This window comes from Canis lupus, chromosome 17, assembly GCF_048164855.1.
Source record: "Canis lupus baileyi chromosome 17, mCanLup2.hap1, whole genome shotgun sequence".
NCBI lineage: Eukaryota > Metazoa > Chordata > Mammalia > Carnivora > Canidae > Canis > Canis lupus.
This window is the reverse complement of record NC_132854.1, coordinates 59,192,980-59,220,819: the sequence shown is the minus strand read 5'-3', so window position 1 is coordinate 59,220,819 and position 27,840 is coordinate 59,192,980. Positions and strand designations below refer to the sequence as shown.

General features: G+C 43.9%; 1 protein-coding gene across 5 annotated transcripts in view; it reads right to left on the bottom strand.

The window, feature by feature from the left end:
• Positions 1–5,027: 5,027 nt before the first annotated feature.
• Positions 5,028–27,840, bottom strand: part of SETDB2 (SET domain bifurcated histone lysine methyltransferase 2) — an 82,995-nt gene continuing 60,182 nt past the window's right edge. For 3 of the 5 annotated variants that reach the window (XM_072783185.1, XM_072783181.1, XM_072783184.1), the window contains 10 exons: positions 25,256–25,377; positions 20,092–20,199; positions 13,664–13,797; positions 11,883–11,923; positions 11,624–11,695; positions 10,056–10,108; positions 9,358–9,424; positions 8,402–8,533; positions 7,362–7,433; positions 5,028–5,922 (listed from right to left, as the gene is read on the bottom strand). In XM_072783185.1, the coding sequence (XP_072639286.1) occupies positions 5,741–5,922; positions 7,362–7,433; positions 8,402–8,533; positions 9,358–9,424; positions 10,056–10,108; positions 11,624–11,695; positions 11,883–11,923; positions 13,664–13,797; positions 20,092–20,199; positions 25,256–25,377 (983 nt within the window). In that variant the 3' untranslated portion in view covers positions 5,028–5,740. Of the gene's footprint in view, positions 5,923–7,361; positions 7,434–8,401; positions 8,534–9,357; positions 9,425–10,055; positions 10,109–11,623; positions 11,696–11,882; positions 11,924–13,663; positions 13,798–20,091; positions 20,200–25,255; positions 25,378–27,840 lie in introns of those variants that run through there. The other 2 variants (XM_072783182.1, XR_012010234.1) reach the window with 2 other exon arrangements.

Genomic DNA, 27,840 nt, shown 5'->3' with positions numbered 1-27,840 from the left:
CGTGTGTGCAGAGTTGTTCTTTCCCCTCAAAGATCAGTAATGCGCTGCCTCAGGAAGGAAGGAAGGAAGTCCTGACCCTCGCACGGCCTGGATGACCCTGAGGACTTCACGCCCATCACTGGGGGCCAAGGACCACATGACCCAGTACGGGAGGTGACTGAGGTGGCCAAGGTCATGGAGACAGCAGAACGCTGCCCGCCCGAGGCTGGAGGTAGGAGAGAGGACTCCAAGAGTTCATGTTTCATGGCTACAGCCTTTCAGTTTGGCAGGATGTCAGGAGCTCTGGAGGTAGATGGCGTGGATGGCGTGGTGCAGCACAGCCGTGGGCACGTATCCCCCCCCCCCCCCCCCCAATCCCCGCACTTGACCGTGGTTAGCATGGTAAGTTCCATGCTAGGTGTACTTTGCCACGATTTAAAAAAACAAATTGTTCCTGTGATTCTTAGCAGGTATCAGGCTAAAACGGGTGCCACGGTGAACATGTCCCCTGTTTCCCAGTTGTGTCCCCTCCCCTCAGAGAAATCCTATGGTTTTATTCCTGCTGAAAGATAATACAGGTGAACTGTCGCAGCAGAAAAATGAGGATCCTTGTACTTAAGAATTGAAGGGAAGGACGTAGTCCCTGTCCTCAAGGAACCTAGAAGTTATCAGAGACGAGAGAGAGGTTTAGGAATTGACACAAAAACATACATTTATAAACAGCTTTTCACAGCAGTGAGGGAAAACTTAATAGGTTAATATGAGAAGCACAAGTGTAGGGCAAAGTTAAAGCATCCTTTTCGCTCATTCCGGAACAGCAGGTAAGTGGCACAAGCCCAGGCTTAGGGGTAGGGGCTGATGAGCCTTCCAGAACCTGCCATAAGCAAGTCTGTTAGAATGGAGAACCTAAGCCAGGGCCCATTAGAAGGAAACGTGGGCAAGGCGAGCGTCTGTGTGTGTGCGTGTGTGTGAGGACGTTTATTTCCCACGGTGCCAGACGTTGATGTATTTTCTTTTTTAGTGCTCACGTTTTGTGCTGTGAGGTACGCAGAACGAAGCTTAGGTAGAGTAGATAATTCGATGGAAGTTTTTCAGTAGGAAGTGACATCGCACAAGTACAGGCCTGCGTCTGTGTTAATAGTTGGCCTCCTGCTGGCCTCCTTTATGACCGTCAATCCCGTGCTGCTCCACGGTGCCAAGTGACCTACCGTGGTGGGAACGACAGATGACGTCAGAAGGTAAAGCGAGGGGACGGGGGTGTTGAGTAAAGATCATGACACTAACACGCAGGTAAGCTTTGCTCCAGGATGTACCCTCAGGGAGGAACGTGGAGTAAAGTCACAGCTGGCTCGAGAGAAGGCTCAGCGTGTCTGGGACGGACTCTGGGCGCCTGTCGTTTTGGGGTCGTTTTCACTTCCTGAATTCTTATTTATTGTGGTAAAACATACATTTACCATTTTAACCATTTTTTAGGTGTACAGTTCAGAATATTGTAAAAATCGAAGTACAGTTGACCCGTCTCAGGTTGTCAGCAGGGCTCGACAATTCTGTGCGTGAGGAAGCGCCCGCTGGGGTACATGGCGTTACCGGCCTCCAGGCACCCGGTTCTCACGGTGCCGTTGCCCGTGTTCCCTGTGCTCTTCCCTCCATCCCCGTCACTGATGTTATGCCTACACGTTGGAACTCCCAGTCCTGCTACCTGTTTGCCTCTCCCGTCCCCCTCCCTTCTCTGTGCGTTTCTCTTTTCTGTTCACTTGTTTTATGTGTTAGATCCACATACACGTGGCACCATATGGTATCTGTCCCTGGCTCAGGCCACCTCGCAGAATACCCTCTGGGTCCCTAGATTTCCTTCTTTTTACGGCTGAGTAATATTCCTGTGTGAGTGTGAGTGTATGAGTGTGTGTGAGTGTGTGAGACGGATTCTTTATCCATTCGTCCATCCATGGATCCGTAGTTCCCTCCGTGGCTCAGCCGTCGTGGAGAATGCTGCAGTAAGCAGAGGTACATACGTTACTTCACAGGAGTGTCTTAGTTTTCCTTGGCTAAGTGGCAGCGCTGCAATTACTGGATCAGGCTACCTCTCGGTGTAGTTGTTGCAGGAGCCCGCACACCGCCTTCCGCGGCGGCTGCGCCGGTCTGCATCCCCACCAACAGAGCACAGGGGTCCTTTTCTCCCCACCTCCTCGCCAGCATTTGCTGTTTCTTGTCTCTCCGGTACTCGCCATTGTCACAGGTGTCAGGTGACGCCTCCTGGTCAGGTGATACCTCCGACTTGCATTTCCCTGATGCCGAGTACGTTTTCATGCGTTGTTGGCCATCTGTTTGTCATCTTTGGAAAAATGTCTGTGCAGGTCGTTAGCCCATTTTTTTCTTCAGAGTATGACTTTCTGGTGTTGGGTTGTATGGTCCCTCATTGATCTTGGATGTTAACCCCTTATCAGAGATGTCATTTGCATTGCAAGTATCTTCCTCATTCAGTAGTTTTCCCTTTGCTGATGGTTTCCTTTGCAAAGTGCAAAAGCTTCTTAGTCTGATACAGTCTCATTAGTTTATTTTTGCCTTTGTTTCCCTTGCCCAAGGAGACCCCTCCAGAAAAATGATGTCCCAGAGATGACTGCCTGTGTCCTCTTCTCGGAGTTTTGTGTTTCCTGGTGTCATTTAGGTCTTGAATCCATTTTGATTTTAGGCAGACGCTTGTCCCACTGACCCACCCAGGCATCCCTTGGCGTGATCCCTTCATCCTTACGTCATGACCTGTTTTCTATCTCTTGTTAGAGCCTTTGTTTTAATGTTTCTTTTATCTGATACGAGTATTCCTACCCTAGATTTTTTTTTTCACTTTCATTTACAACGTGTATATTTTTCAGTCCCTTCACCTTCTGCATGTGACTTTAGGTCTGAAGTGAGTCTTCTGTAGGCAGCATACAGATGGGTCCTGCTTTTTTTTTTAATCCATTCATTTATTCTGTGTCTTTTGATTGGAGCAGTTAGTGCATTTACATCTAAAGTAACTATTGATAGGTATGTTCATTGCCATTTTGTTAATTGTTTTCTAGTTTTTTTTTTTTCTTCTTCTCTTGCTTTTCCCATGTGGTTTGATGGCTATCTTTACTGTCATGCTGGATTCCAGTCCCTTGACCTTTTGTGTACGTTATCATAGGCTTTTGGTCTGTGGTTACCATGGGGTTCATATATAACATCCCCCGTGTATAGCTGTCTCTATGGAGTTGATGGTCAGTGAAGTTCAAATACACTGTTCAGCTTTTACTCCCTCCTCCATGTTGTATGTATGTCCTCTTGGACATGTTTTAATTTTGTGTGTCCCTTGACCAGAATGTGTGTATATACAGTTTAGCCTCCTTGCTAGTCTGGTATGTGAACACCGCACTGGGCGTACAGGGCACATGGTGCTGGGAGGTAGATGGAACGGCAGTGGACCGGCAGCGCTGGCTCCTAAAGCCTCTGGCTGCCTGAGGCCGGGGTCAGGGGCAGCAAGAAAAATAGCAGCAGCCAATACTTTTGTTCCCAGAGAACAAAAGAACTCTGCGGACTCCTGCCCCTCTGGCCCGCGTCCTAAAGTTAGTCAATAAAGCTTTACCTGTATCCCAAGTGCTTCCCAAACTCTGGCATCTGTGTGGTGTCTTGGGCCATTCTTTAGGGTGCTGGCTGTTGAAGGGCAGGGACCCCGTTTCCTTAGCTCTTTGGCTCCCCCTGAGGTGAGCCCCACTGTTGTTTTTAAAGGTTCTATTTACTTATTCCGGAGAGACCCAGAGAGAGGCCGAGACACAGGCAGAGGGAGAAGCAGCTCCCTGCGGGGAGTGGATGCGGGACTCGATCCCGGGACCCCGGGGTCAGGCCCTGGGCCCAAGGCAGCTGCTCAACCCGAGCCCCCCGGGCGCCCCTTCAGGTTGTGTTCAGAGTGAGCTGCAGCCTGTGTGTTGCTTCACCTCAGGGGAGAGGGGAGCTCAGGATGTTTTCGGCCCCCTACCTTCCTGCCCTCCATCCTGGAGTTTCTTAAATGCCCAGGTGATTCTGATGTGCGGAGGAATTTGGAAAAACAGTAGATTTAGACTTTGTCCCTCTGGTAGTGATGGTTCCAGGTGCGGTTGCCACCACAACGGGAGTGGGCCTGTTCTTTTTCAGCCGTACCGTATTCCTCCAGTGGATTTCTTGGAGGATTGTTACGTGCCAGATGCCATGCAAGGGGCTTGGGTGAGTCTCATTTTGAAATGTACCATTACTGTGAGCCAGAGTGCTGTGTTAAAAAATCAGAAATGAAACATATAAGGTTTTCAGGAATCAGACATGGTGGTGGTGCATAAAAATCCAAATTGTATATTGTTAGGATGAGAATAATCCCTTTTTTTTTTTAAAGACTTTATTTTTGGGAGAGCGAGTGAGGAAAGGGACTCTGCGCTCAGAGCAGAGCCCAACATGGGACTAGATCTCACACCCCGAGATGACCTGAAACCAGGAGTCGGCTGCTTAACCAACTGAGCCACCCTGGCACTCCCAGTTGAGAAAAATCTTTTAAGATTTTATTTATTGATTCAGGAAAGACACAGAGAGGCAGAGACACAGGCAGAGAGAGAAGCAGGCTCCCTGCGGGACTCAATCCCAGGATCCCAGTCCAAAGGCAGATGCCTAACCACTGAGCCACCCAGGTGCCCCTTGAGAAAAACCTTAATGATTCTTTTTCATTCTTGCATATTTCCACTGGTATTCAAAGAGTGGTTTTAAATTTAAATGTTGGGATCCCTGGGTGGCGCAGCGGTTTGGCGCCTGCCTTTGGCCCAGGGTGCGATCCCGCAGACCCGGGATCGAATCCCACATCAGGCTCCCGGTGCATGGAGCCTGCTTCTCCCTCTGCCTGTGTCTCTGCCTCTCTCTCTCTCTGTAACTATCATAAATAAATAAAAATTTAAAAAAATATTAAAAAAAATAAAATAAAAAATAAATTTAAATGTTTATTTTGAAGATGATGTATGTCCATATAGTGACAGCAGGTGAAAAGAAATTTAAAAAGCAGGTAAATTTGGTACAAGTGAAGTAAAAATAATCATTTATTCAATATTCAAATTTATTAGATCTGTCATCATGAGCTGGAACTAGTCTCAAAGGAGAAGAACAATTGATGCATTTATTCAACATGTACTGAGCATGCTAGGTGCTGGGAGCGTGTTGGGAACTAAACATAGGAATAGTGAGCTTTGCCCTCAGAGAGCTGATGGAAGATCGAGGGGATTACATTGGGAAGTGGTGACAGGAGAAAGAAGTACTCAGACAGAATGAGGGTGGAACTGGTGTAATGAGATCTGCAGCAGGAAAGGCAGAGAAAGGGAGAAGAGCAGTTAAGGCTTCACAGCAAGATGTGCAAAGGCCCTGGGGAGCCTTTACTTCCAGGAGCACCTTGTGTGTTACTGGAATCAACTTAGACACTGGAGTTGGGGGAAGGGTGGGCGGCGGTGCACCAGCACGAAGCTGCCCGAGGATTTTCAGTGCAGTGCAGAGGGCAGAAGAGATGGGAGGTAAGAGCCAGTGTACTTAACATTTTATTGGAGAGCAGACGTGAGATGATAATAAGAGGGAGGTGGTAAAAAAAAACACCCTGGCGGGCACGAAATGTCGACCAGCAAGAACAGGCAAGAGTTAAGGAGGATTGAAGTTTGAGGACCAGAGAGACAGGAGCAGCCTCGTCCTAACGATGTGTGGCTTGCCCAGGTCGGGTCTTCAGGGCACAGCTGCTTGGGTGCGAGCCTCATTCCTGGTTTTGGAAGGGGTAATCCTTGGACGACACAGAAGACACCGAGAGAGAACTTGACCTCGCATCTCTGTCTTTGTGAGTAAAGTACATGATGTGGTTCAGGTCCTGAAGTGCCTCGAGCTCTTCCTTCAGTTGCTGCTGCCTTTCTTCACAGCGATGGATCTTTCTCTGTATGGCTGCGGTAAGAAGAAACGCGACTGCAGTTTTACGAACAGGGTACCTCCCTAGCCCCTTCGGCCAGGAGCCTAGCACGTGTATGCCTTGCCGCCTCTTCTGGCTAGGGCAGTGCACCTCTGCATGTCTGAGAACTCAGAGCAGAGACTGTGTAAGCTTCAGGCAACACTGCCCCCCAGTTGTTGAGAGAGGGTAAGTGGAGGCAGCACGAGGTTAGAATATCAAGGATAAAGGCAAATCTTTCATTAAAATGCAGCCAATTTTTGATGTTACATAAAAGCTTTTGGTTTTATTCAGTAGCGGGAAAGCCTTTATTGTGGAAACTTAGGAAGAAGATCCTTAGGCTTTATAATAATGGTGCCACTCAGTGACAGTGTGGTTTTTTGAAGACCTCAAAGTTGAACAATATTAAATCATACATAAAATGTTCCTCTAGAATACCCGTAGTTAACTTTGTGGAACGTTGGAACGGAGCAACATTAAATTAGAAGCGTGTGTGTCAGTAGGGATGCCCCCTAGGGGTCTCAGTGTCTCCTCCTGACGCCCCACTGTGATGTGTATCTTCCTAGCTAACCTATGCACGGAGTGAAAACGCAACTTTTCACAGATGAAAGTCCCCTGCAAAGTAAGCCTTTTTAGAAAAAGACTATAAAAGTAGCTTTGAAAAAATATGTGGATGCTCCCCTCAGCAGTGTGCAGATATACTCAGGAGACTGTTAAAGGACAGGCCGTTTTTCCTGATAATAAATGTAATACAAAATCTGAATGGACAGTAGAGCACTGTGGTTGTGCAGTGCACAGCCTGTCCAGCTGTGTGGCAGCTGCATAGAGAAGCCACATCAGTCTCAGCCCTAAGTGGACATTTAGCCCGTTCTGAAAGCATCTTGGGGGCAGGACCTCCTCACTAAATGGGTGATTATTAATATACGGTGGTGTCATATTGGTTTCAGGTGAACAATGTGATGACTCAATAAAACCTTTCCATAAAATATCAACCACTTAAGTCTCTGCCCCACCAGGCTTGCTTCTGTTTCAAAATTGTCTTTAGAATCCATGAATTCCAGCCCTCCCTCCCCCAGTAAGATTTGAAGATGAATATTGGGAGAATTAAAATTTGTACACATCAAATCAAGGCGAGCAGCCATGCAGTAAGCTCCTGCTGAGTCCTGAACGTGTGGCCCAGCGACCTCCCACTTTGCAATCATTTAAAAAAAAGTAGAAACAAAAAATTGAGTCTCTTCCGATCACTAAGGTGTGATGTGTATGTAGAACATGTGGAAAATCGAAAGCAGCACTTGCAGCCACCTCCAGATAATGACCGTGTCCCCTCGGGTGTGAGGGAGGGATCTGAACATTCTTCTAAAATATGATTTCTATCACCTGAATAGTATTATATCCCTTGAGTATGTATAAATACTTGTGAACTATGCTGCTCACATACCTGCTTGAAAATTTACAAATGTGTCGTCAAACAACCTACAGTCAAAAAGTGAAGTCCCGATTTCTTCATAGTCTGTAGAGAGAAAAACATTTTGTTTTAATTTAAATGATTTACACAGGCAGATACCGCTCACAGAAAAACCCCAAATAAGGAAAAGTCACAGCACGGCACTGCGCGACCTCAGCATTAGACCGCAGGAACAGCCGTGTCCCTGGGGCCATGGTGGAAATGCAAATGCATGGCACCTCTACCCAATCAGAAGCTCCAGGGCCCGTCACAGGCTTTGACAAGCCCTCTGGGGATTCTGAGGGGCATGTTCAAGATTGAGAAGTGCTTAGTCTAACGTAAAGAAAAAATGAACATAAGAATATAATGAATGAATTTTTGGAAATGTTTGCTCTTAATTTCTCACTTTTGGGTTTTGCCCTCTAGAAAACCATCCCTTTCAAATGATCATATATTTGACCTCGTTGCCCACAGTATAGACCGTCAGGCTTTTTTCCTTGTAATGTAACTGTACTTAAACTCGTCGCGTAGGATCTACAAAGGCTAAGTGGCCACACACCTGCCTACACAAATGGAACTTCAGCTTCCCAAAGAGCTCTTTAGGAAAGGCCCCATTTAACTAAGGGAAACATCAGACCTTTTTTCTCCTGTAAACTGTGAGTTAACGTTATCAAAAAAGACATAAGGAACCGCATCTGAATCAAATCAAAACTGTAACAGAATATGCCATTCTCAGATGTTAGCGGCCAGGGGACAGGCATGTGGGTGCTAACCCTCCTGGTGTTTACTCTCAGCTCTGCACTTCTGCAAAGCACATCAAAACTTTGAGGGTGTCCGGGTGCTTTTCACTGAATTAATGAGTCTTAATTACCCACATCCTGTTGATGCGTAAGAGACTAGAGACCTGGAACAGTGAACTGTATTAAAGAATAAGATGAAAGAAATTGTATAGAAAGAGAACGTGTACTTTTGGTTTGTTTTATAAGTAGGTTTGCAAGAAGTCTCTACATGTAGGAATGTTGCTATTTCAGTACCTGAATCAGAAGCAGTGTCACCCATGAGTCTTTCCTGAATCAAATGAAGTTTGTCTAATATTTCTTCAAATAAATCATTAAGAAGCCCTGCTTCCTTACATTTCTTAAGAAAATCAATCTTCACAGTTGCATCTAAGAATTAGAAAAAAAACATTTTAGAAAGAAATGGTCTTAGGGCGGCTATCATAAATCCCTTTATGGTCACTTCTTCAGACCGTGCCTAGCGGTGGGTGGATGGACATAATCCGTAGGAAAACAAACACTGCACCTTTATCTTTTCATTGTAATTTCATCATACCTCGTGTTTTCCCAGCTGAAACAATGTTACAGAAAGTGAAAATAAAAACTTCTCGGCCTAGACTAAGTATCTGAATCAAGAGGATTCTCTAAAATGGAGCCCCCGGGATCCCTGGGTGGCGCAGCGGTTTGGCGCCTGCCTTTGGCCCAGGGCGCGGTCCTGGAGACCTGGGATCGAGTCCCACGTCAGGCTCCCGGTGCATGGAGCCTGCTTCTCCCTCTGCCTGTGTCTCTGCCTCTCTCTCTCTGTGCAACTATCATAAAAAAAAAAAAAAAAGATTTAAAATGGAGCCCCCATCGTTTTTTTCTGTCACAGTAACTGTGTGTCATTATGGAATGTACTATTTCCTTGACAGAAAGCTGGAGTTACTAGCTTCAGCTTCCTGGGGGTGGGTCATCGCCGTGTTCCGGGCTCAGGGAACCCTGGCTTCCAGGCCAGGACGTGTATCTGTCCTGGTACCAAAGGATAAGGGACTGTCCCCACCTAAAGTACCTTGATCTCCTGGGCTTAGGATAGAGTGGATAGTTAGGATAAAAGGTTTTTATTCTTATACTTACTACAAGTCTACAGGGATAAGGGGGAACCAACTTTGAAATCAATGGGTTATCATTTTTATGAGTATCGTAAGGTCATATTCAATACAAAATTTATAGCCAACCTGTGTGTCTGCCATCCTCATCCTTCATGTGTTTTAGGAGTCTATTCAGTGTCATCGCATTAGGTGGCTAGAGGGAGAGAAAAATCAAGATCACATCGGTTTTGTTGGCATTTGATATTGGGTAAAGCGAAAACAGTCTTTTGTTGCATTTGCCTGTGGTGAATATCATGCTGCGCATTTGTTTGTAGTTTACATGTAAATGTCACATTATTTTTGTATAACAAAACACCGAGAGGAATGGGCTTCTCCTGTGTAGACAGCAAGCGGAGAAGGTTGCTGGCATATATTAATTTAGCTCATATAAGCTGTGTAAAAACAGTTTCAAATCCCCAAAACATTTCATATACTTTACATACAATAGGAATGCACAAAATTTTTGAAAATCACGCATTCTGCAGGTCAGGTGTGGGCCGTGCAGCTGAGAAGCACTTGGCTGAGTCGGGATGCTCTACTGCCCCTCTGCCCCTCTTAGGGCCAGAAGCACACGGCGCTGACTTGGTACCAGGACACCCGTTACAGAGGCCACGGGACTGTCGCCTCCTGAAGGCTACGTGTTAGCACACCCAAGACACACCCAGCTTGTCTTTTACATTCATCATATTATGGTTCTGTTATCATTTCACCTGATGATCTTTAAATGGTTAAAATAAAGAAGAAACCGTGTAAATAACCAGAAAGCTGTAATAAAGTCAGATTACCTGTGCATGAATGCCTGTTGAGAGAGGTCTCTTTCCTCTTTTTCTTTTCACTCCTGAAAAATCAGTGGAAAATAGAAGTCATGTAGAAACTGGAATCCATAAAGGAAAAGACCGATTTTGACTACATAGAACAGAAAACTCTTACAGCAGACTTACACTACATGTTTGCAACATATGATAAAGCACCAGCTTCTAAAATACAAAAATCTTCTAGGTCAATATAAAAAAGACAGTTGAGTAGAAAAATTAGGAAAACAGGGAACCTTGTAGGACGAGTTGATTAGAAAAACAGGCTGGGTCACAGGACAACAAATATACCGCTTAAAAGATAGGGCAATACACTCAATTTTACTCCTAAGGAAAGACATGCAAAACAATAATTTTCACCTATCAGACTGGCAAAGATGGTGTTTAGCGTCTAATGTTGCAAGGATTGGGGTAATGGTGTGCTGCTGGTGCAGCCGCTGTGGGAGATGATGCGGTGGTTGTCATCACAACCACCTTGTGTATACTCTTGACCCAGCAATCTATAGTTTTCCAAATGGTACAGTCACATAAAGGCCCACAGACGAATGGAGAAAAGCGTGAACTCCGCTATTCAGTGCGATAGGAAAAAATGGAAATAACCTAAGTGTGCATCGTGCAGAGAGTAGTTCAGCTGTAACTCAGGCAACTGAACAGCACACAAGATGGAATGTAACGCAGCCTTTCAAAAATAAGGTAGATCCATTTGTACACGTACGGAAGGATCTCTGAGTGAAAGCAAAATGTAGTAGTAGGTCAGTTTGTATATACAGGAAATTTTTAGAAGAATTCAAATGAAACGGATAGTTTCTTCTGGGGCGAAGATTCCTAACAGTGTCATAATCTGCCTTTTAATACCAATACATTAAAAACTTTTTTTTTAATTTAAAAAGCTGGGGCACCTTGGTGGCTCAGTTGGTTGAGCGTCGAACTCCTGGTTTGAGTTCAGGTTGTGAGCTCAGGGTCATGAGACCCAGCCATATGTCAGGGCTCCTTGCTGGGTGTGGAGCCTGCTCGAGATTCTCTCCCTCCCCTTGTACCCCCACCCCTGCTTGTGTGCATGCTCCAAAAAAGAAAAAAAAATTTTTAATTAAAAAAAAATCCCTATTACATTATTGTTACCTTTCCCTATCAATAAATACTGATTGAAGCTATGTTTTTACAGTCATCCCTGATAAAAGAGTACTAAAAAAATGAGGGTAACAATATCGTTTAGAGAGTGCTATTTACCACTAAGACTGCAGTTGGCCTGATACGGAGCTAAGCCTTTTCCAGAGAGGTCCTGATTCCCGGCCCCGTGAGCCTTCCAGATTCAGTGCTGGTAAGACACTGCGGTTCAGGCAGTAAGCAGAGGCCACTCGTGGGGGACGGTCCATCCCGTAACCCCCGGTAGCAGGGCCCAGTCTCCCTTAATCAGAACCTAAGAGCTAGCCATGCGTTCTTAGGAAACATTCAGGGAACGTGTAGCAATTTATCAGTTTCTGTGCACTGGAAATCCTGATACTCTTTTAGAAGAGAGGCAGTCACAAGGCAAAGCTTTTTACCACGTCCTCGTTTGGTCCTCGGATTGTCCTGGGGATGGAAGGCAGCAGACAGAGAGTTTCCTGGGAGTAGGTCTAGTGTGCAAGGAAGAAAAATGCGTCCGTCACACGGCATAGAGAAACCAGCAATTTTCTAAGCATGTAAGAATGTGACTTGAAACTCTGTACTTAGGTCAGTGAGGCTGGTAAGTCAGACTCTCCCGTGTCAGTCCTATGCATGTGCCCAGCTCTGGACCCTCAGGACTAAACCTTGGAGACTTACCGTTAGCACTGCTCCCTGGAGCATGTTGTTGGCAGAACACTCTGAAAACAGGCAATTTCAAAGAACCGTTAAACATCTTTTACTTAGACTTTTATTTATTTCTTTAAGATTTATTTATTCATTCATGATAGACAGAGAGAGAGGCAGAGATACAGGCAGAGGGAGAAGCAGGCTCCACGCAGGGAGCCCGACGCAGGACTCGATCCCGGGACTCCAGGATCATGCCCTGGGCAAAAGGCAGGTGCTAAACCGCTAAGCCACCCAGGGATCCCCTTACTTAGACTTTTAAAATACCACACCTATGTTCTTATGATTTAAAAAGGAACTAGCCTGTTTCTCCTGATGGCTTCACCCTAGATATCTGCCCAAGGAAAATGCTGTCAACACCGCGAAGTGCCTGCCCCTCTCGCTGCCCCGGGGGCCCCCCCGCAGAGGCCTGTGGGCCCTGAGGGAGCAAGCGGTCATGTAGGGAGAGCTCAGGACCCAGCTCTAGGCCGGGTTTTCACCTGGCTGCACAAAGTCCTGCTGACTTTCAACAACGGCACACAACTGCGTGCATGGATTTCGGGGGAAGCTCATTTTCTGACTCAGCAGGCATCTCCCTGGACTGTAGAGCTGAACCGCGTGAATCCAGGATAGATCAGTGCCCTGGAACAGAAGGACGCAGCGCAGGCCAAGGAGGAGAACCGGAGACAGTGAACTCTGCAGAGCTTTTGTCCTCCTCAGGCCCAGCTACGTGCCCCTGGCTTTCCTTACGGTGCTGACCCCCAGGAGGCACAGTCCCTCTTGCCTGTGGGAATGCAGGAATGCTTTCTGTCTTACACACACACACACACACACACACACGTTTCCACCTCTCACGTGCAGTCTTCCTGGCAACCCATCCCCTGACCTGAGCAAAATTAATCTCCTCAATCTTTTGGATTCCAGGATCTGAGCACTTCTGTTTGCCAGGCACTTACTTTTTTTTTTTTTAAATTATGGAACATTTCAGACGCAAAAGTGGAGGCTCCCGACCCATCACCCAGTTCAACAGTTATCAACTCAAGACGAAGCCGGTTGTGTGTGAATCCCCTCCTGCTCCCATTATGCCATGTGCTTCTATTAGTCCCGGTCTTTCTGGTCCTTCCACATGGTGACAGGTTCCCTGAGATTCAGTCCATGTCTGTTCCTCTATATTCTTACCGCACCTAGCAAGGTATCTTGTCTGTCATGGGCACTCTTCACAAATGAATGTTTTTTTTTATTTGTTTGTTTTTTTCACAAATGAATGTTTAAGTAAATTTAAAAATGCATAGATGTTCACCTGATACCTGGTAATGACAAAAATGATTGTTTCATTGGGTCTCTATTAATTGGTTCTCCTGATTATACAAGATCAGTATTTTTGCAAACTTGGAGATGTAGCAGAAATTTGACTCCTTTTTGTTCATAGCTCTGCTAATAGTGTGTCGAGTGGGTGTTTGAGGTCATCGTGGAAGTCTTAATAAAATGAGCTCCTTGGGAAGGTAAAAAAATAAAAAATGAAAATTTTATAACCCACGAGCTTCTGAGCAAAGCAAATATAAAAAGTATGGTATAGGGATTCCTGATGGCTCAGTCAGTTGAGCGACTGCCTTTGGCTCAGATTGTGATCCCAGGATCCTGGGATCGAGTGCCGCATGGGGCTCCCTGCATGGAGCCTGCTTCTTCTCCCTCTGCCTGTGTCTCTGCCTCTTTCTGGGTCTTTCAGGAATAAATAAAATCTTAAAAAAAAAATAAAACTGTTCCATTATACATACTTATATATTCCTCGCAATCCATCAGTCTGTAGAACCGCATGGTCGTTCTTGGCACAGAAGAAGTGGTAACTCCTGTTACAGGCTTTTACGTCACATCCCACGGTAGCTCCCCTCCGATTACAGAAAGCACATGTCTACAGAAGAATGAATTTTACGAAAGTAAACACCTGCTTTTCATGATCTTTGTTAAAACATACAGACATCAAGTGTTATTTTTAAGCACAGCCACATCCTGCTGCTCATTTTGAAATTTCAGCAAAACCTCTCTTAGTAAACTGCTAGGTTGGCACTGACCTGTAATGATCTGATTAAAAGCAGAAAACCCTTCTTGCTTCAAAAAAATACAAAACCCCAAACCTTTTTACAGGAGATAACTAAAAAGAGATTTATCCTGCTGTAGGCAAGGGGTCCTATTAGGGACACTGGGGCTCACGGTGAGGGTGGTTGCTGATGGTGCCACTGAGCTGTGTGGTCCACCCGGCCCTCCCCTCTCCTAGACTCAGATCCCTCCCTGCAAATAACCCAAATAACCCTGCCTTTCAGGTCTTATAGTTTCTACTGAGGGCAGCGTGAGATTAAGCGAAACCTCTCTGGAGTCTATGTAGTAGGGCCAGGAATTTAAGATTAAAAAACAAAACCCTGAGTAGCAAATTTTTTTAAGTTCAATTTATTATTATTTTTTTAAAGATTTTGTTTATCCACGAGAGACAGAGACACAGGCAGAGGGAGAAGCAGGCTCCCTATGGGGAGCCCAATGCGGACTCGATCCCAGAACACCAAGATCATGCCCTGAGCAGATGAAGGCAGATGCTCAACTGCTGAGCCCCCAGGCGCCCCTTAAGTTCAGTTTATTTGCTTTCTCGCTTCTATATATTCGCCAATTGATCTGGTATTTTACGTATGAAGGTGGTGTGGAGATGGCTAGGACGGTGTGTGGCCACAGAAATCTAACTGGTTTAGGGGAGTCCAAGCCATGCCCAAAGTGATTTGATTTACATCATGCTCTGACTGAAGGGGAAGCTCGATGAAACCACCTTGCAGAACAGGAAGTAGCTCAAACAATATCCCAAAGTCAGCACAGGCAACCATACAAGTAAAGACAATTCAAACATGGGTAAGAAATTAGATTATGCTAAAAGTGGGATTTCAAATCAGAGCACAAAGAATGATCATTTAATTTGGAGGCCACCTGGCATTATGTGTAGAAAAAAAATAAAGTTAGTTGTATCCCTACCTCACACTGTATTCTCAAATTTCACATGGATTAAGATGTGAACTATGAGAAAAAGTTTTAAAGTTAGTAAAAATGTATAAAGTTAAAGTCAGGAAAGCTAAGCAAGGAAGGAAACTCAGAAGCCACAGAGAAAAAGACTGATGCTCTGACTACATAAAAAAATTTAAACTTCCATTTTTATGGTGACAGCTACCAGAAAAACAATGAAAATGTCTGAAAACAGAAACAGACTCATAAATACAAAGCATAAAGTGGTGGTAGGTGGAGTAGGTGAAGGGGATTAAGAGGTACAAACTTTTAGTTCTTAAAAAAGTAAAGCACAGGGATAGAATGCAGAGAATATAGTCAATAATACCAGAATTTGGTGACAGATGGTAATCAGGCTTATTGTAGTCATTTCATAATGTACATAAATGTCAAGTCATTGTGTTGGGATTCCTGAAATTAATATTGTATGTCAACCACATCAACAGAAAAAGAAAAATGTTTGCTGCGTAGTTGATAAAGGTTTAAGATGGATAAATGCAGAGAAAAATGGGAAGATGCAAACCACAGAAGAAATACAAATGGTTAATAAAATTTGATTCACTTGAAGACTACCGAGTAAGCATGATGCGGCGGGCAGTGTCCTGGGGGGACAAGGCACTCGCCCTTGTGGAGTGAACATTCAAATGGAGAGAGACCATGATCACATAAAGCAAACTCAAGAACACAGTGATAATACATGTGTGGTAAATGTCTGTACAACCTGGGGTTTGTGTCTTCTCTTTCTTTAATGATACCTCTTAATGAACATACGTTTAATTTTAACGACAACAACAAAGTAAATAAATACCTAACTCCAGTAATTATAGCAACACTAAGCCTACAGATGTCAACGTTTACCAAATGCTTAGTGCAAAGAACAAGCTAATAAAAATACATGAATTACCTTTTTTAAAAGACAGTGATGATACATGCCTTGTAAGAATTAAGGTGAGGTGACACTCACTGGGTCCCAACTTCAGATTGGGGATCCATAAAAGCCTCTCAGGAGGTGATGGAGAAGTTTAGATTTGAATAATAACCAGAGCTCCCAGTAGGCAACAACAACAACAAAAAGCAGGGGGAAGGATATTCTAGGCCGAAGGTTCTATGTTCCTATGGCAAGAGTGAGCTTCCCATTCATTGGCAAGCTGACTGGGAAGACGGGAAGGTGGGCTGATGCCTGAGAAGAGATGTGCTTCAGGGGAGAGTCAGAGGTTACAACCCAGGGGTAAGTAAGGGCTGGGTCCTGTAAGGGTTACAAACCAGGGTAAGGAGTTGGGGGTTTTGTCTTGGTACAACAGGAACATGAAGTGATCGATATTTTATTTTTTAAAAAAGATTTTATTCATCTGAAAGAGAGAATGAGCTGGGGGAGGGGCAAGGATGGAGGGAGAGGGAAAGAAGCCCAAGCAGACTCAGTGCAGAGTGTGGAGAGCAGAGCCTGGCGTGCAGCCCAGTCTCACAACCCTGACAACACGGCCTGGGATGAAATGAAGAGTCAGATGCTCAACTAGCTGAGCCACCCAGATGCCCCAAGATGGGTATTTTAAAGACACTACTGTGGCTGTGTGGAGAATGGGTGATGGTGAGGATGAGCCGGAGAGAGTGCAGAAAGAACACGCCTGGGTGACGTGAGCAACCATCCTTTACTGCCGTGGGTTAGTGACGGAAGCTGGGGGCCTGCAGGGGAGCACTGAGCGGATGCTGGGCTGGGAGCTTGACGAGAAGATGACGATGGATGAACGGTAGGCGGTTCACTGAGGTGAGGAGGGAAGCGTTTGGATGGAGTACGTGGGTGCAGGGGCTGGAACTGTGTTCTTTGGCCAATTTAATACGAGACACTAGTAGGTATTGACATACATCTGTCAGGTTGGTTATCACAGCGGGAGGAAAAGTATGGAATTGAAGCCATGGGAACTAGAAGAGGTCACACAGGAAAGAGGTTCAGGTGGAGGAAGGAGCCTGGGAGACTCCGGGGACTGCACACTTGGGAGATTCAGCAGACAAGGAAAAATAAGCCAAGGTGCCTGGGAAGAAGCAACCAGAAAGGTAAGACACACCAGCAGTGTGTGCAGTGAATCAAAGGAAGAAAGTGCTGGGGGCTGAGTTGCTTAAGCGCCTGCCTTCGGCTCAGGCCACAACCCAGGGTCCCAGGATCCAGCCCCATGTCAGGCTCCCCACCCTGCAGGGACTCTGCTTCTCCCTTCTCCCTGCCTCTCGGGCCACTTGTGCTCTCTCTTTCTGTGATAGATAGATAGATAGATAGATAGATAGATAGATAGATAGATAGATAGATAGATAGATGATAGATAGATAAAATCTTTAAAAGTAAATAATTTTTTAAAAAAGTGCAGGGCACGGACAACTGTGTGATAAATACTGATGAAAGGTCAGCTAAAGACAAAAGTGACATTGTAATGGACGGGCTTTCTGTGTACGAAGGAGGGTTTCAGATGATATATGCTGGAGGACCTAACCTGGGAGAGGGCGGCATAGGGAGGTGAATGGGGTAAAGGGAAAAATGTAAGAGGCTAGTCCTTAAGGACGGGCAGGTGATGACTTCAAAGTCATCAGTGGAGGGCAGCCCCGGTGGCTCAGTGGTTTAGCGCCACCTTCAGTCCAGGGCGTGATCCTGGATACCCGGGATCGAGTCCCACATTGGGCTCCCTGCATGGAGTCTGCTTCTCCCTCTGCCTGTGTCTCTGCCTCAGGAATAAATAAAATAAAATCTTAAAAACAAAACAAAACAAAATCCAGCCAAGTAAATCTGGCCATCTAGTTGGTTTCTTTTTTTAAAAGATTTGACTTATTTGACAGGGAGAGAGCACAAGCAGGAGAATGAGCAGGGGGAGGAGAAGCAGGCTCCCTGTTGAGCAGGGAGCCTGATAGGGGACGGGATTCTAGGTCCCACCTCTCTCCCCCCGCCCACCCCCCCCCCCGCCTCCCCCCCTCCCCCCCGCTCTCTCTCTGTCTTTCATGAATAAATAAAAAAACAAAACAAAAAAACCCCCAAAGTCTAAGTGGAGGGTTGACTTTGACAACAGGTAGGCCCCAGAGTCTAGGAACAGAGGTGGATGGGCAGTGGTTTGGATGGTAGGACTTCCTGGCTAATGGCTTCCATTTCTCAGTAAAAATCACAAAGACAGGCACTGAGATGAACCCTGATGTAAACCACAGAGTGTGGGTGTTCTGACGACGTGCCAATGTAGGTTCGTTAGTTGTGACAAGGCACCACTCTGGTGGGGGAGGTTGATAAAAAGGTGGCCATGAACGTGTGGGTGCAGGAAGTACATGGGAATCTTTGTACTTTCCCCTCAAGTGTTCTGTGAACCTAAAACTGCTCTAAAAGAAGTCTATAAAAAAAATAAGGCACAGTCATCAACTTGGGGATGGACAGTTGAGGTCAGGAGATGTTTTAAAAAAGAGATGAGAGGATATGCAACAGTAAATGTAGACGGTGGAGGGTGACATGTGGAGATTCCTGTTGAGGTTTGTGGCCATGAATCTAAGATCAGTCAACGCATTTGTGGGGCTTTGTACAGTAGTTCGACTGTGAAAGTGCCAGTAGGACTCAGACAACAGACAGGTGCATTGCCCCGGGGCAGGGTGGTGGCAGGGGGGATTGGTTTACTAGGTGAGTAAGGAGACGTGCGCATGGACGGTGGGGACAGGGAGCCCAGGGTGTCTGCAGGACGGCGATGGTGGTGCTGGGCTGTGGCTGTGAGGTGGGGCCACTGACGGGCAAAGGCAGCACAGAGGAACCGTGGGGGCTGGGTGCGCCGGGAGGGAGGCAGGTGCCCGAGGAGAATGTTCACCCTCCTGAGCCATGAGAGAAGGCACACAGTAACAAGATTTGTGACATCGTTTCCGCCAAGGGCTGGGAAAAGCATTCCTTCATCCACAGAAGTATGAAGTGGCACAGCCTTCCTGGGCGACAGCTTACTAGCGTATTTCAGTATTATTAGGGGAACTGCCTTTGACTCAGCCGCTGCACTCCTAGCAATGGGCTTATGGCAGTGTTCAAACAAGCACACAGGACGTGTGCAAGAGGTCCGCAGCTTTAGTTGTTACAGTGAAAAATAAAAGTTGACTCATGATCTAATGAGAGCATGCTTTCATGCATTCTGGGGTATCCTGTGGAATTCCGTGCAGTCAGGAGATTGCCACAGTCATATGCCTATAGTTTTAGGAACACGGCATGTCTCTCCTGCCCTCCAAACTTCTGCACATCCTACTCCCTTTTGCTGGAGTTCCTCCTTCCCCATCTTCTTTACCCTCACTCCTCTCCAACCAGGAAGGCTTCCTGGGCCCCACCTGCACTATGGTGTTTTGTTTTTGTTTTTTTTTTAAAAAAAGATTTTATTTATTTATTCATGAAAGACACAGAGACACAGAGAGAGGCAGAGACACAGGCAGAGGGAGAAGCAGGCTCCATGCAGGGAGCCTGACGTGGGACTCGATCCTGGGACTCCAGGATCACGCCCTGGGCCAAAGGCAGAGGCTCAACCGCTGAGCCACCTGGGCATCGCAATGAAGGGCTTTTCATAGAGGAAGGCTACTGTAACAGAACCAATGGGGTAACTGCTCTATACTCTGTCTTCCCAAGGGGAGCCAACCCAGGTCCAAGGTGACTGATCCTGATTAATTATGTGCAAAAGTTTTCAGAAAGGCTCTTATTCCATGCCTGGGAAATGGACTCTTTCTCTTGCCAGACAGGAACAAGAAAGACTGACACTGCAGTTGTTGCCTGTGACCACCGTGTGAGCACAAGAGAACCAACTGATGTGGACAGGATGATAGGAAGGATGATGGGCTCCTGGGGACACCATTAAGTCACTAAATCAACTGACTCTGAAGCCAGTTTTCCCCCTGGCTAAGTGAGAAAATAAGCACCCTTTTCATTAAAACCAGTTTGAGTTGGGGGTTCCTTTTACTCACAGCCAAAAGCATTCTAACTCATATCTACTTTGCTGGCGAAGCGTGTTGTAGTTTATTTTAAAATAGTAAATGTTCATTTGAATCTAAGTTTCCAGTACAGGTCCTATGTATTTCAGCTCCCCAAGATGTGTTTCTATCCCTGGTTTACCAATCAAATCGACCTCCTTTTGGAAACATCCCCTTCAAGATCTGTTCAACTTGTAGGAGTAATAAAATCATTTATACTTACCAACTTCCTCCCTCTGTGGATTTCTTTTTTTACTGATTCCACATCAAAATTTCTATCTTGATTACGTGGATCATGATCCTCACATTCCACAAGTGCTGAAGAATATAGCTACGGATTGGGAAAAGAAAAAATTCAGAGTATGTACAAAGTACCGCTGAAAGCTACAAATCAGAAAATGGTATCATGAGGTACTTACCAGGAGTGGAAGATGGATTGGGGGTATAACAGTGACCACCTTCTGGGGTATGTAAGCAGATCACAAGCCACCCTGCTTTTCTTTGGAAGTGGCCCCGATTCCCAGACATATTTTATACTGCATAACCCTGACCCCCAGTGGTTAACTGGACCTGGTTGGGTCCCTGACCCAAAGCTGAATCAACTGGACTCCCTCTCCTGAGGGAGTGGAATAGACTCTGAGCCACAAAGTAGAGAGCAAGCCAGTATACAGAGAGGAATATGGAAACGAAGGCCAGGGAGGACAAGATGGGTCCCTGATGGCTTCCTAGCTACTGTTCTTAGACCTGCCTGCATGCCTGCCTTCAGGAGCCATGAAATGCCCCTGCAGTCTGATTAAAAATCCACTTTTATGTTTACGTTGGCTCAAGTTTCTATGTGTTACCTGAAACCAAAAGAATCCAGCCTCTCTCTGAACTGAATGTCAACATTACACAATGCAATCACAAAGCTATCTGCAGATTCAATGCAATCTCTATCAAAATGCCAATAGCAGTCTTCAGAGAACTAGAACAAATAATACTAAAATTTGTATGGAACCACAAAAGACCCCAAATAGCCAAAGTAGTCTTGAGAAAGAAGAACAAAGCTAGAAGTATCACAACCTCAGATTTAAGGATACACTATAAAGCTGTAATAAAACAGTCTGGTACTGGCACAAAAACAGACATATAGATCAATGGAACAGAACAGAAACTCCAAAAATAAACCCATGATTGTATGGCCAACTAATCTTCAACAAAGGAGACAAAAATATACAATGGGGGAAAAGACAGTCTCTTCAATAAATGGTGCTGGAGGGCAGCCCAGGTGGCTCAGCGGTTTAGCGCCGCCTTCAGTCCAGGGCGTGATCCTGGAGACCCAGGATCGAGTCCCATGTCCAGCTCCCTGCATGGGGCCTGCTTCTCCCTCTGCCTCCCCCCCGCCCTTTCTCTGTCAATCATGAATAAAAATATAAATAAATAAATAAATAAATAAATAAATAAATAAATAAATAAATAAATGGTGTTGGAAAACAACACACACATGCAAAAGGATGAAACTGGACCACTTTCTTATATCATACACAAAAATGAACTTAAAATGGATTAAAGTCCTAAATGTGAGACCTGAAACCATAAAACTTCCAGAAGAAAACATAGGCAGTAACCTCTTAGACGTCAGCCATAACATTTTTCTAGATCTATCTCCTCAGACAAGGGAAACAAAAGTAAAAATACATTATTGGGACCACACCAAAATAAAGCTTTCGCACAGCAAAGGAAACCATCAATAAAATGAAAAGGCAACCTGCTGACTAGCAGAGGATATCTGCAAATGATATACCTGATAAGGGATTAATATCCCAAACAGATACAGAACTCCTGTGACTCAACACTAAAAAAACCAAATAATCTGATTAAAAATGGGCAGAAGACCTGAAAAAATATTTTTCCAAAGAAGATGTACAGATGGCCAACAGACACATGAAAAGATGCTCAGCATCACTTAACATCAGAGAAAAGTAAATCAAAACCACAATGAGATGTCACCTCACACCTGTGAGCATGGCTGGTATCCAAAAGGCGAGAAATAAGTGTTGGTGAGGATGTGGAGAAAAAGGAACTCGCATGCACTGCTGGGGGGAATGTAAATTGCTAAGCTACTGTGGAAAACACTATCAAGTTTCCTCAAACAACTAAAAATAGAAATACCATAGGATTCAGTAATTCCACCACTGGGTATTTGCCCAAAGAAAATGAAAACACTGATTCTGGGACGCCTGGGTGGCTCAGTGGTTAAGCTCTGCCTTCGGCTCAGGGTGTGATCCTGGAGTCCCGGGATCGAGTTCCGCATTGGGCTTCCTGCATGGAGCCTGCTTCTCCCTCTGCCCGTGTCTCTGCCTCTCTCTGGGTCTCTCATGAATAAATAAATAATATCTTAAAAAAAAAAAACCACATTGATTCAAAAAGATACACTACCCTGTGACACTCACTGTGTTTACTGCAGCATTATTTATATGAGCCAAGATATGGAAGCAATCCAAGTATCCATTGGTAGATGAATAGAAAAAAGAAGGTGGTGTGTGTGTGTAATATATATAGTATATATTAAAAATATAATATAATATTATAAAATATTTATAAAAATATAAAATGGAATATTACTCAGTCATAAAAAAATGATATCTTGCCATTTGCAACAACATGGATGGACCTGGAGGGAATCATGCTAAGTGAAATGACAGAGGAAGACAAATACCATATGGTTTCACTTATATGAGGAAACTAAAAATAAATGAGAAAAAAAAAAAAAAAAAAGGAAGAAACAGACAATAAACTGGTGGTTGCCAGAGAGGAGGGTGGGAGGGTATGGGCAAAAAGGGTGAAGGGGGGCAGCCTGGGTGGCTCAGTGGTTAAGCTCTGCCTTCGGCCCAGGGCGTGATCCTGGAGACCAGGGATCGAGTCCCACATTGGGCTCCCTGCATGGAGCCTGTTTCTCCCTCTGCCTGTGTCTCTGCACCCTCCCCCCACCGTCTCTCATGAATAAATAAATAAAATCTTAAAAAAAAAAAAATGGGTGAAGGGGAATGGGCGGTATAAGCTTCCAGTCATGGGATGAGTTAGCCACAGCGTAGGGAATACAGCCAGTGGTATTGTAGGTATTGTAACTGCACTGTATGGTGACAGACAGTGACCTGGATGGTGAGCATAGCACAACTTACAGAGTAATAGAATTACTTGATATGTCTATACCTGACCCATGTAACATTGTGTGTCAACTACAATTGTTTTTATACTTCAGTTAAAAATATATATATTAGAAAAAGGTGATGAAACAAATAAACCAACAGCAACAACAACAACAACAAAACAACCCAAGAAAAAGCTTATTAATTCAAAGTTCTAGACCTCTATGGAAAAAAAATTACTGAACATTCCTGAAATCCATAAAAGATATGAATTGCTGGAGACAGACTCTGTTGATGCATAGAAGCACTCATATCATTCCCCCCCCGCCCCAATTTCACCTAAAAATTCACTGGAATTCCAGTTAAAATTCCAATAGAAATTTGTGTGAAACCTTGTGAACTGATCCTAAAATTCAAAGCACCAAAAAATAGCTATAGCTTATCATAAAATCACAGTGATTAAGACAATGTTATACCAGCTCCGGGATAGACAAAGTGATCAATGGAAGAGAATAGAGCCAGAAACAGATCTGTGCACAAATGTTATATTGTTAGCACACCGGATTAACAGCGAGTTCCAGAAGGAGACAGACAGCCTGGGTAAGAATCCTGACTCCATCACTTAGAGCTGTGTGACCATGGGCAAGTGATTTAACTTCTCTGTGCCTCAGTTGTTTCATCTTTAGCTTGGGCATAGTAACGATACCTACCTCTTAGGGTTGCTGTAAGGATTAACAGTTTAATGCAGGTTAAGCTCCCAGAACAGTACCTTACACCTGGCAAACACTAAATAATAATGGGAGTTACCATTATTATCACTATAAGTCAATGAGAAAAGAACTGATTAGTCTATAAATAATGCTGGGAAAAGTGGTTACTCATAAGAAAAAAAAAAAAGAGGTCCCTACTTTACAGAGTAGTCTAAATAAATTCCTGTTGGATTAATAAACTAAATGAGAATGCCAAATTTTAAAATTTTTGGGAAAAAAGATAGAACCTCAGTAAAGGAAAGAATTTCTTAGGGGAAAAAAAATCCTACAAATTATAAAGGAAAATAATGACAAATTTAAGTACATTATAAGTCTCTGACAGGAAACACCATAAATGAAAAGCCAACATACGTAATAAAGCATTAGAATCGATTTATATACATAAATACATGTAAGCAAAATCAGGATCTCAAAGACAAAATGCAGTCTACAAACACAAGTCACAGAAGCAAGAAACAACTGTGCAAAAGCACAGCCAAATGAGGTACAATCGCCCTAATGATCTAAGGAATTGCAAATGCAAGCAAGAGACCATTTTATTTCACATACATTCATTGGAGGAAAAAAATTAAAATTTCATCGTATTATGTACATTAAGGAGAGAAACAAATTCTGAAACAGTGCATCAGTCATACTTGCTGCGATCTTTTTGGAGAGCAATTTGGCACATGCAGTGAGGTGCAAAACGCTCCCTGTGTCCAGCAATTCTGGTTTTAGCGATGTGCCCTATACCTGAGAAATTCTCCCATGAATCAGGAGACCTATACAAAGATGTTCATGACCGCTGGTTAGTTATATGAAAAAAGGTATAGAAACCTAAAAATGCTCATTCAGATGACAATAGTTTAGTAGTGACAGTCGCAAAATGGAATTCTGTAACATTTAAAATGAAAGATGTAGGAGTTAAATTTATCACATGGATAAATCTCAACAGTCACAGAACTTGATTGAAATTATACAAAGACCAAGAACATATAAAACAGTATCATAACGCACGTAAATATGCATGGTAAGAACATAATAAGATATTAAGAAACAGCACATCGGTGATGGCAATTATATTTCAAGAGGGATCGTGGAAGGGGAACAGAGAGAATTAGAGAATCCTTAACTATCTGTGTTTTATTTCTTTAAAAAAAAACTCAAGCTAAAGCAAATACAGTAAACTTTTACAAATCTGGGTGCAATGTCTAGAGGTACTGGTTATATTTGAAATATCTCATTAAGATATCTTCAAAGAAGATAATTGTGTTTCATCATAATTGTGTTTGATCAGTTCATCATAATTGTGTTTGATCAGTTATAAATAAAGCTAAAATGGAATAAGATGGTAAGATCTGAAACAGTTTAAAAAGTTAGAAAAATATGCTCCCCAAATCCCCACTTAAAAGCCTAAATCATGGCCAACTCATCATTGTCTGCAAAGCAATTTTTATCTATTTGGGTATGTCCTTCTCTAAAAGGACTCATGAGTTTTCAAGTAACTTACCAAACAATTTTCATGAGCAGCTATATTCTCTGATTGTGCAAAGTATAGGACACTATACTCGATGTCTTTGGGGCAGAGTGCACATGTCCTTTTTTCCATCTTTTCTGCAACCTGAAAGACACCTATAAGTAACATCCCTGATGAGAAATGGAAAAGTGGAACTTCTTGGTCTCCATAACTCCTCCACCAGTCTCAAAGTAGAAGGCAGAGCACTTGTTTTTATGAGAGATTCTCAACTTTCAGAGAAAGAAAAAAAAATTGGTACCCAAGTGGAGAAGCAATTTATTGTGTATTTCTTAAATGGCTTAATGAAAGGAAGGATCATAAATTAATGAATTCATTTAAAATGTCTAAACATGTGCCTCTTTATTCAAGAAGCACAATGAGGGGCTGCCTGGCGGGCTCAGTCAGAAGAGCATGTCACTCTTGATGTGGGGAACGGGAGTTTGAACCCCGTGTTGGGTACAGAGATTACTGAAAGAAAAAGACAGACAATCTGGACTTTAAACATAGAGCTCTCAAAACACTGCCTTGGCAATACTAAGCTCTCAATAATTATTATTATTGCCAATATAAATCAAGAAAACAATGATGTGCTCAATAAATAGCACTCTGGTTAACTGCCTGTAAAAATAATTTTAGATCTCTATGTCAAACTATATTCAAAGATATATTCTGAGTGAATTAAAGAAGTAAATGAGCAATGTGCTTTAATTTAAATGCACTTTAATCTAGCATTATAAGAACTTAGGAGAGCAAGATACAAAAAGGCAGGAAATTGATTTTTTTTTTTTTTTTTAAAGAAAGGGATGGAAGAAAGGAGAGGAACCTAAGAGGAGGAGAGGTAAGAAGAATAGGGAAGAGACAGAGAGGAAGAAAGAAGCCATTGGTTTCCGAAACCCCATGGGCAGGACTGTGAAGGGTAACTTTCTCTAACCTATGAGTTTGCTATTATTTTGGCCATAAATATCCATTTAACAATTTTTTTTTTTTTTTTTTTTTTTTGCCCTTTCCAATGCTTATCCTCTTATTGATTTGGTTTTCTGCAGGACATACTTGTTTTTAATCTTCAAGTTTTAGTTTTGAAACAAAGATTTATTTTACCATTTAATGGTGAGAATGTTAAATTTAGATGAGGTTAACCAGTTAAGGTGTTCCTAAAAATTCTTATTATTCAAACGTGTAAGACCTTAAGACCTCTTGGTGTCTCTCTGAAATTAGATCTTACATTTCACAAAGTCAGAAGATTGCACTTTGGAGAGGCATTTATCTCACATTTGGATGGGTTTCTTTTTTCTTAAGATTTTATTTACTTGAGAGAGAGAGAGCACGAGCACAAGCACAGAGAGGGAGCACTGAGGAACACAGAGGGAGAGGGGGAAGCAGACTCCCTGCTGAGCAAGGAGCCAAAAGCGGGGCTCCATCCCAGGACCCTGAGATCATGACCTGAGCCAAAGGCAGACGCTTAACCCACTGGGCCACCCAGGTGCTCCTCAGGTGAGTTTCTTTAATTAATTTATGTTTCCTAGATTTGGGTCCTAATTAGTAGGGATACACATTTATAGTACCGCTACTCCTTACCAAGAAAAAGGAGGCAGGACTAAGAGAAAAATCCTTAAATGGAATGGAACAGGCCAGCTGCCTCTTCTCATTCATTTCAAACCACCACCAATTTGGGAGCACCTTTTGTAGGAAGAGTCATTTTGCTGGGCACTCCAGACCAGTACTGTCCAACAGAAGCATAATGGGAGCCACAGCTGAAAAATTTCTAGGGGCCTTGTGAAAAGAAGCAAAAGAAACAGGTGAAATTAATTTTAATAACATGCTTTATTCAAATATATCCAAAATATTATCCTTTCAACATTTGATCAATATAAAAAATTTATTCAGGAATGCCTGGGCAGATGCTCCGGCCCCGTTGAGCATCTGCCTTCAGCTCAGGGCGTGACCCCGGGGTCTCAGGATCGAGTCCCGCATTGGGCTCCCCACAGGGAGCCTGATTCTCCCTCTGCCTGTTTCTCTGCCTCTCTTTCTGTGTCTCTCATGAATAAATAAAATCTTAAAAAAAAAAATCCATTCTTTAGTACTGGGTCTTTGAAACCCAGTGTATTTTGCAGTTATAGTGTCTTAACTGAATAAACCACATTTTAATTGCTCCACAGCCATGGGTAGGGAACAGCACAGCAGAGGATATAAAGAAATAGGTGACAGAATTGTTGCCTGCAAGAAGCTAACAAAACAAAATAACAGAACAAATGCCATAAAGTAGTATACTGCTGAGTGGAGAAACAATACATGCTATGGATCCAGGGGAGAAAGTGGTTCCTTTGTCAAGAACAATGGGCCTGGAGCTGGTACTACCTGGGGGGGGGGGGGGGGGGGGGGCAGGCAGGAGGGCCTGGAGACAGAAGTAGCGATGTAGGGAAAAGCTGAGAGGTTTGACCAAGGAGGCAAAAAACCAGCCAGCCTGAAGGAGGTCTCTGTGCAGAGGAAGCTGGAAAAGAATTTGAGAAACAGATGGGGAAAGCCTGGCAGGAGGGATGCTTGAACAGGGAAATAACATGATGAAAGAATTGTTTTAAACA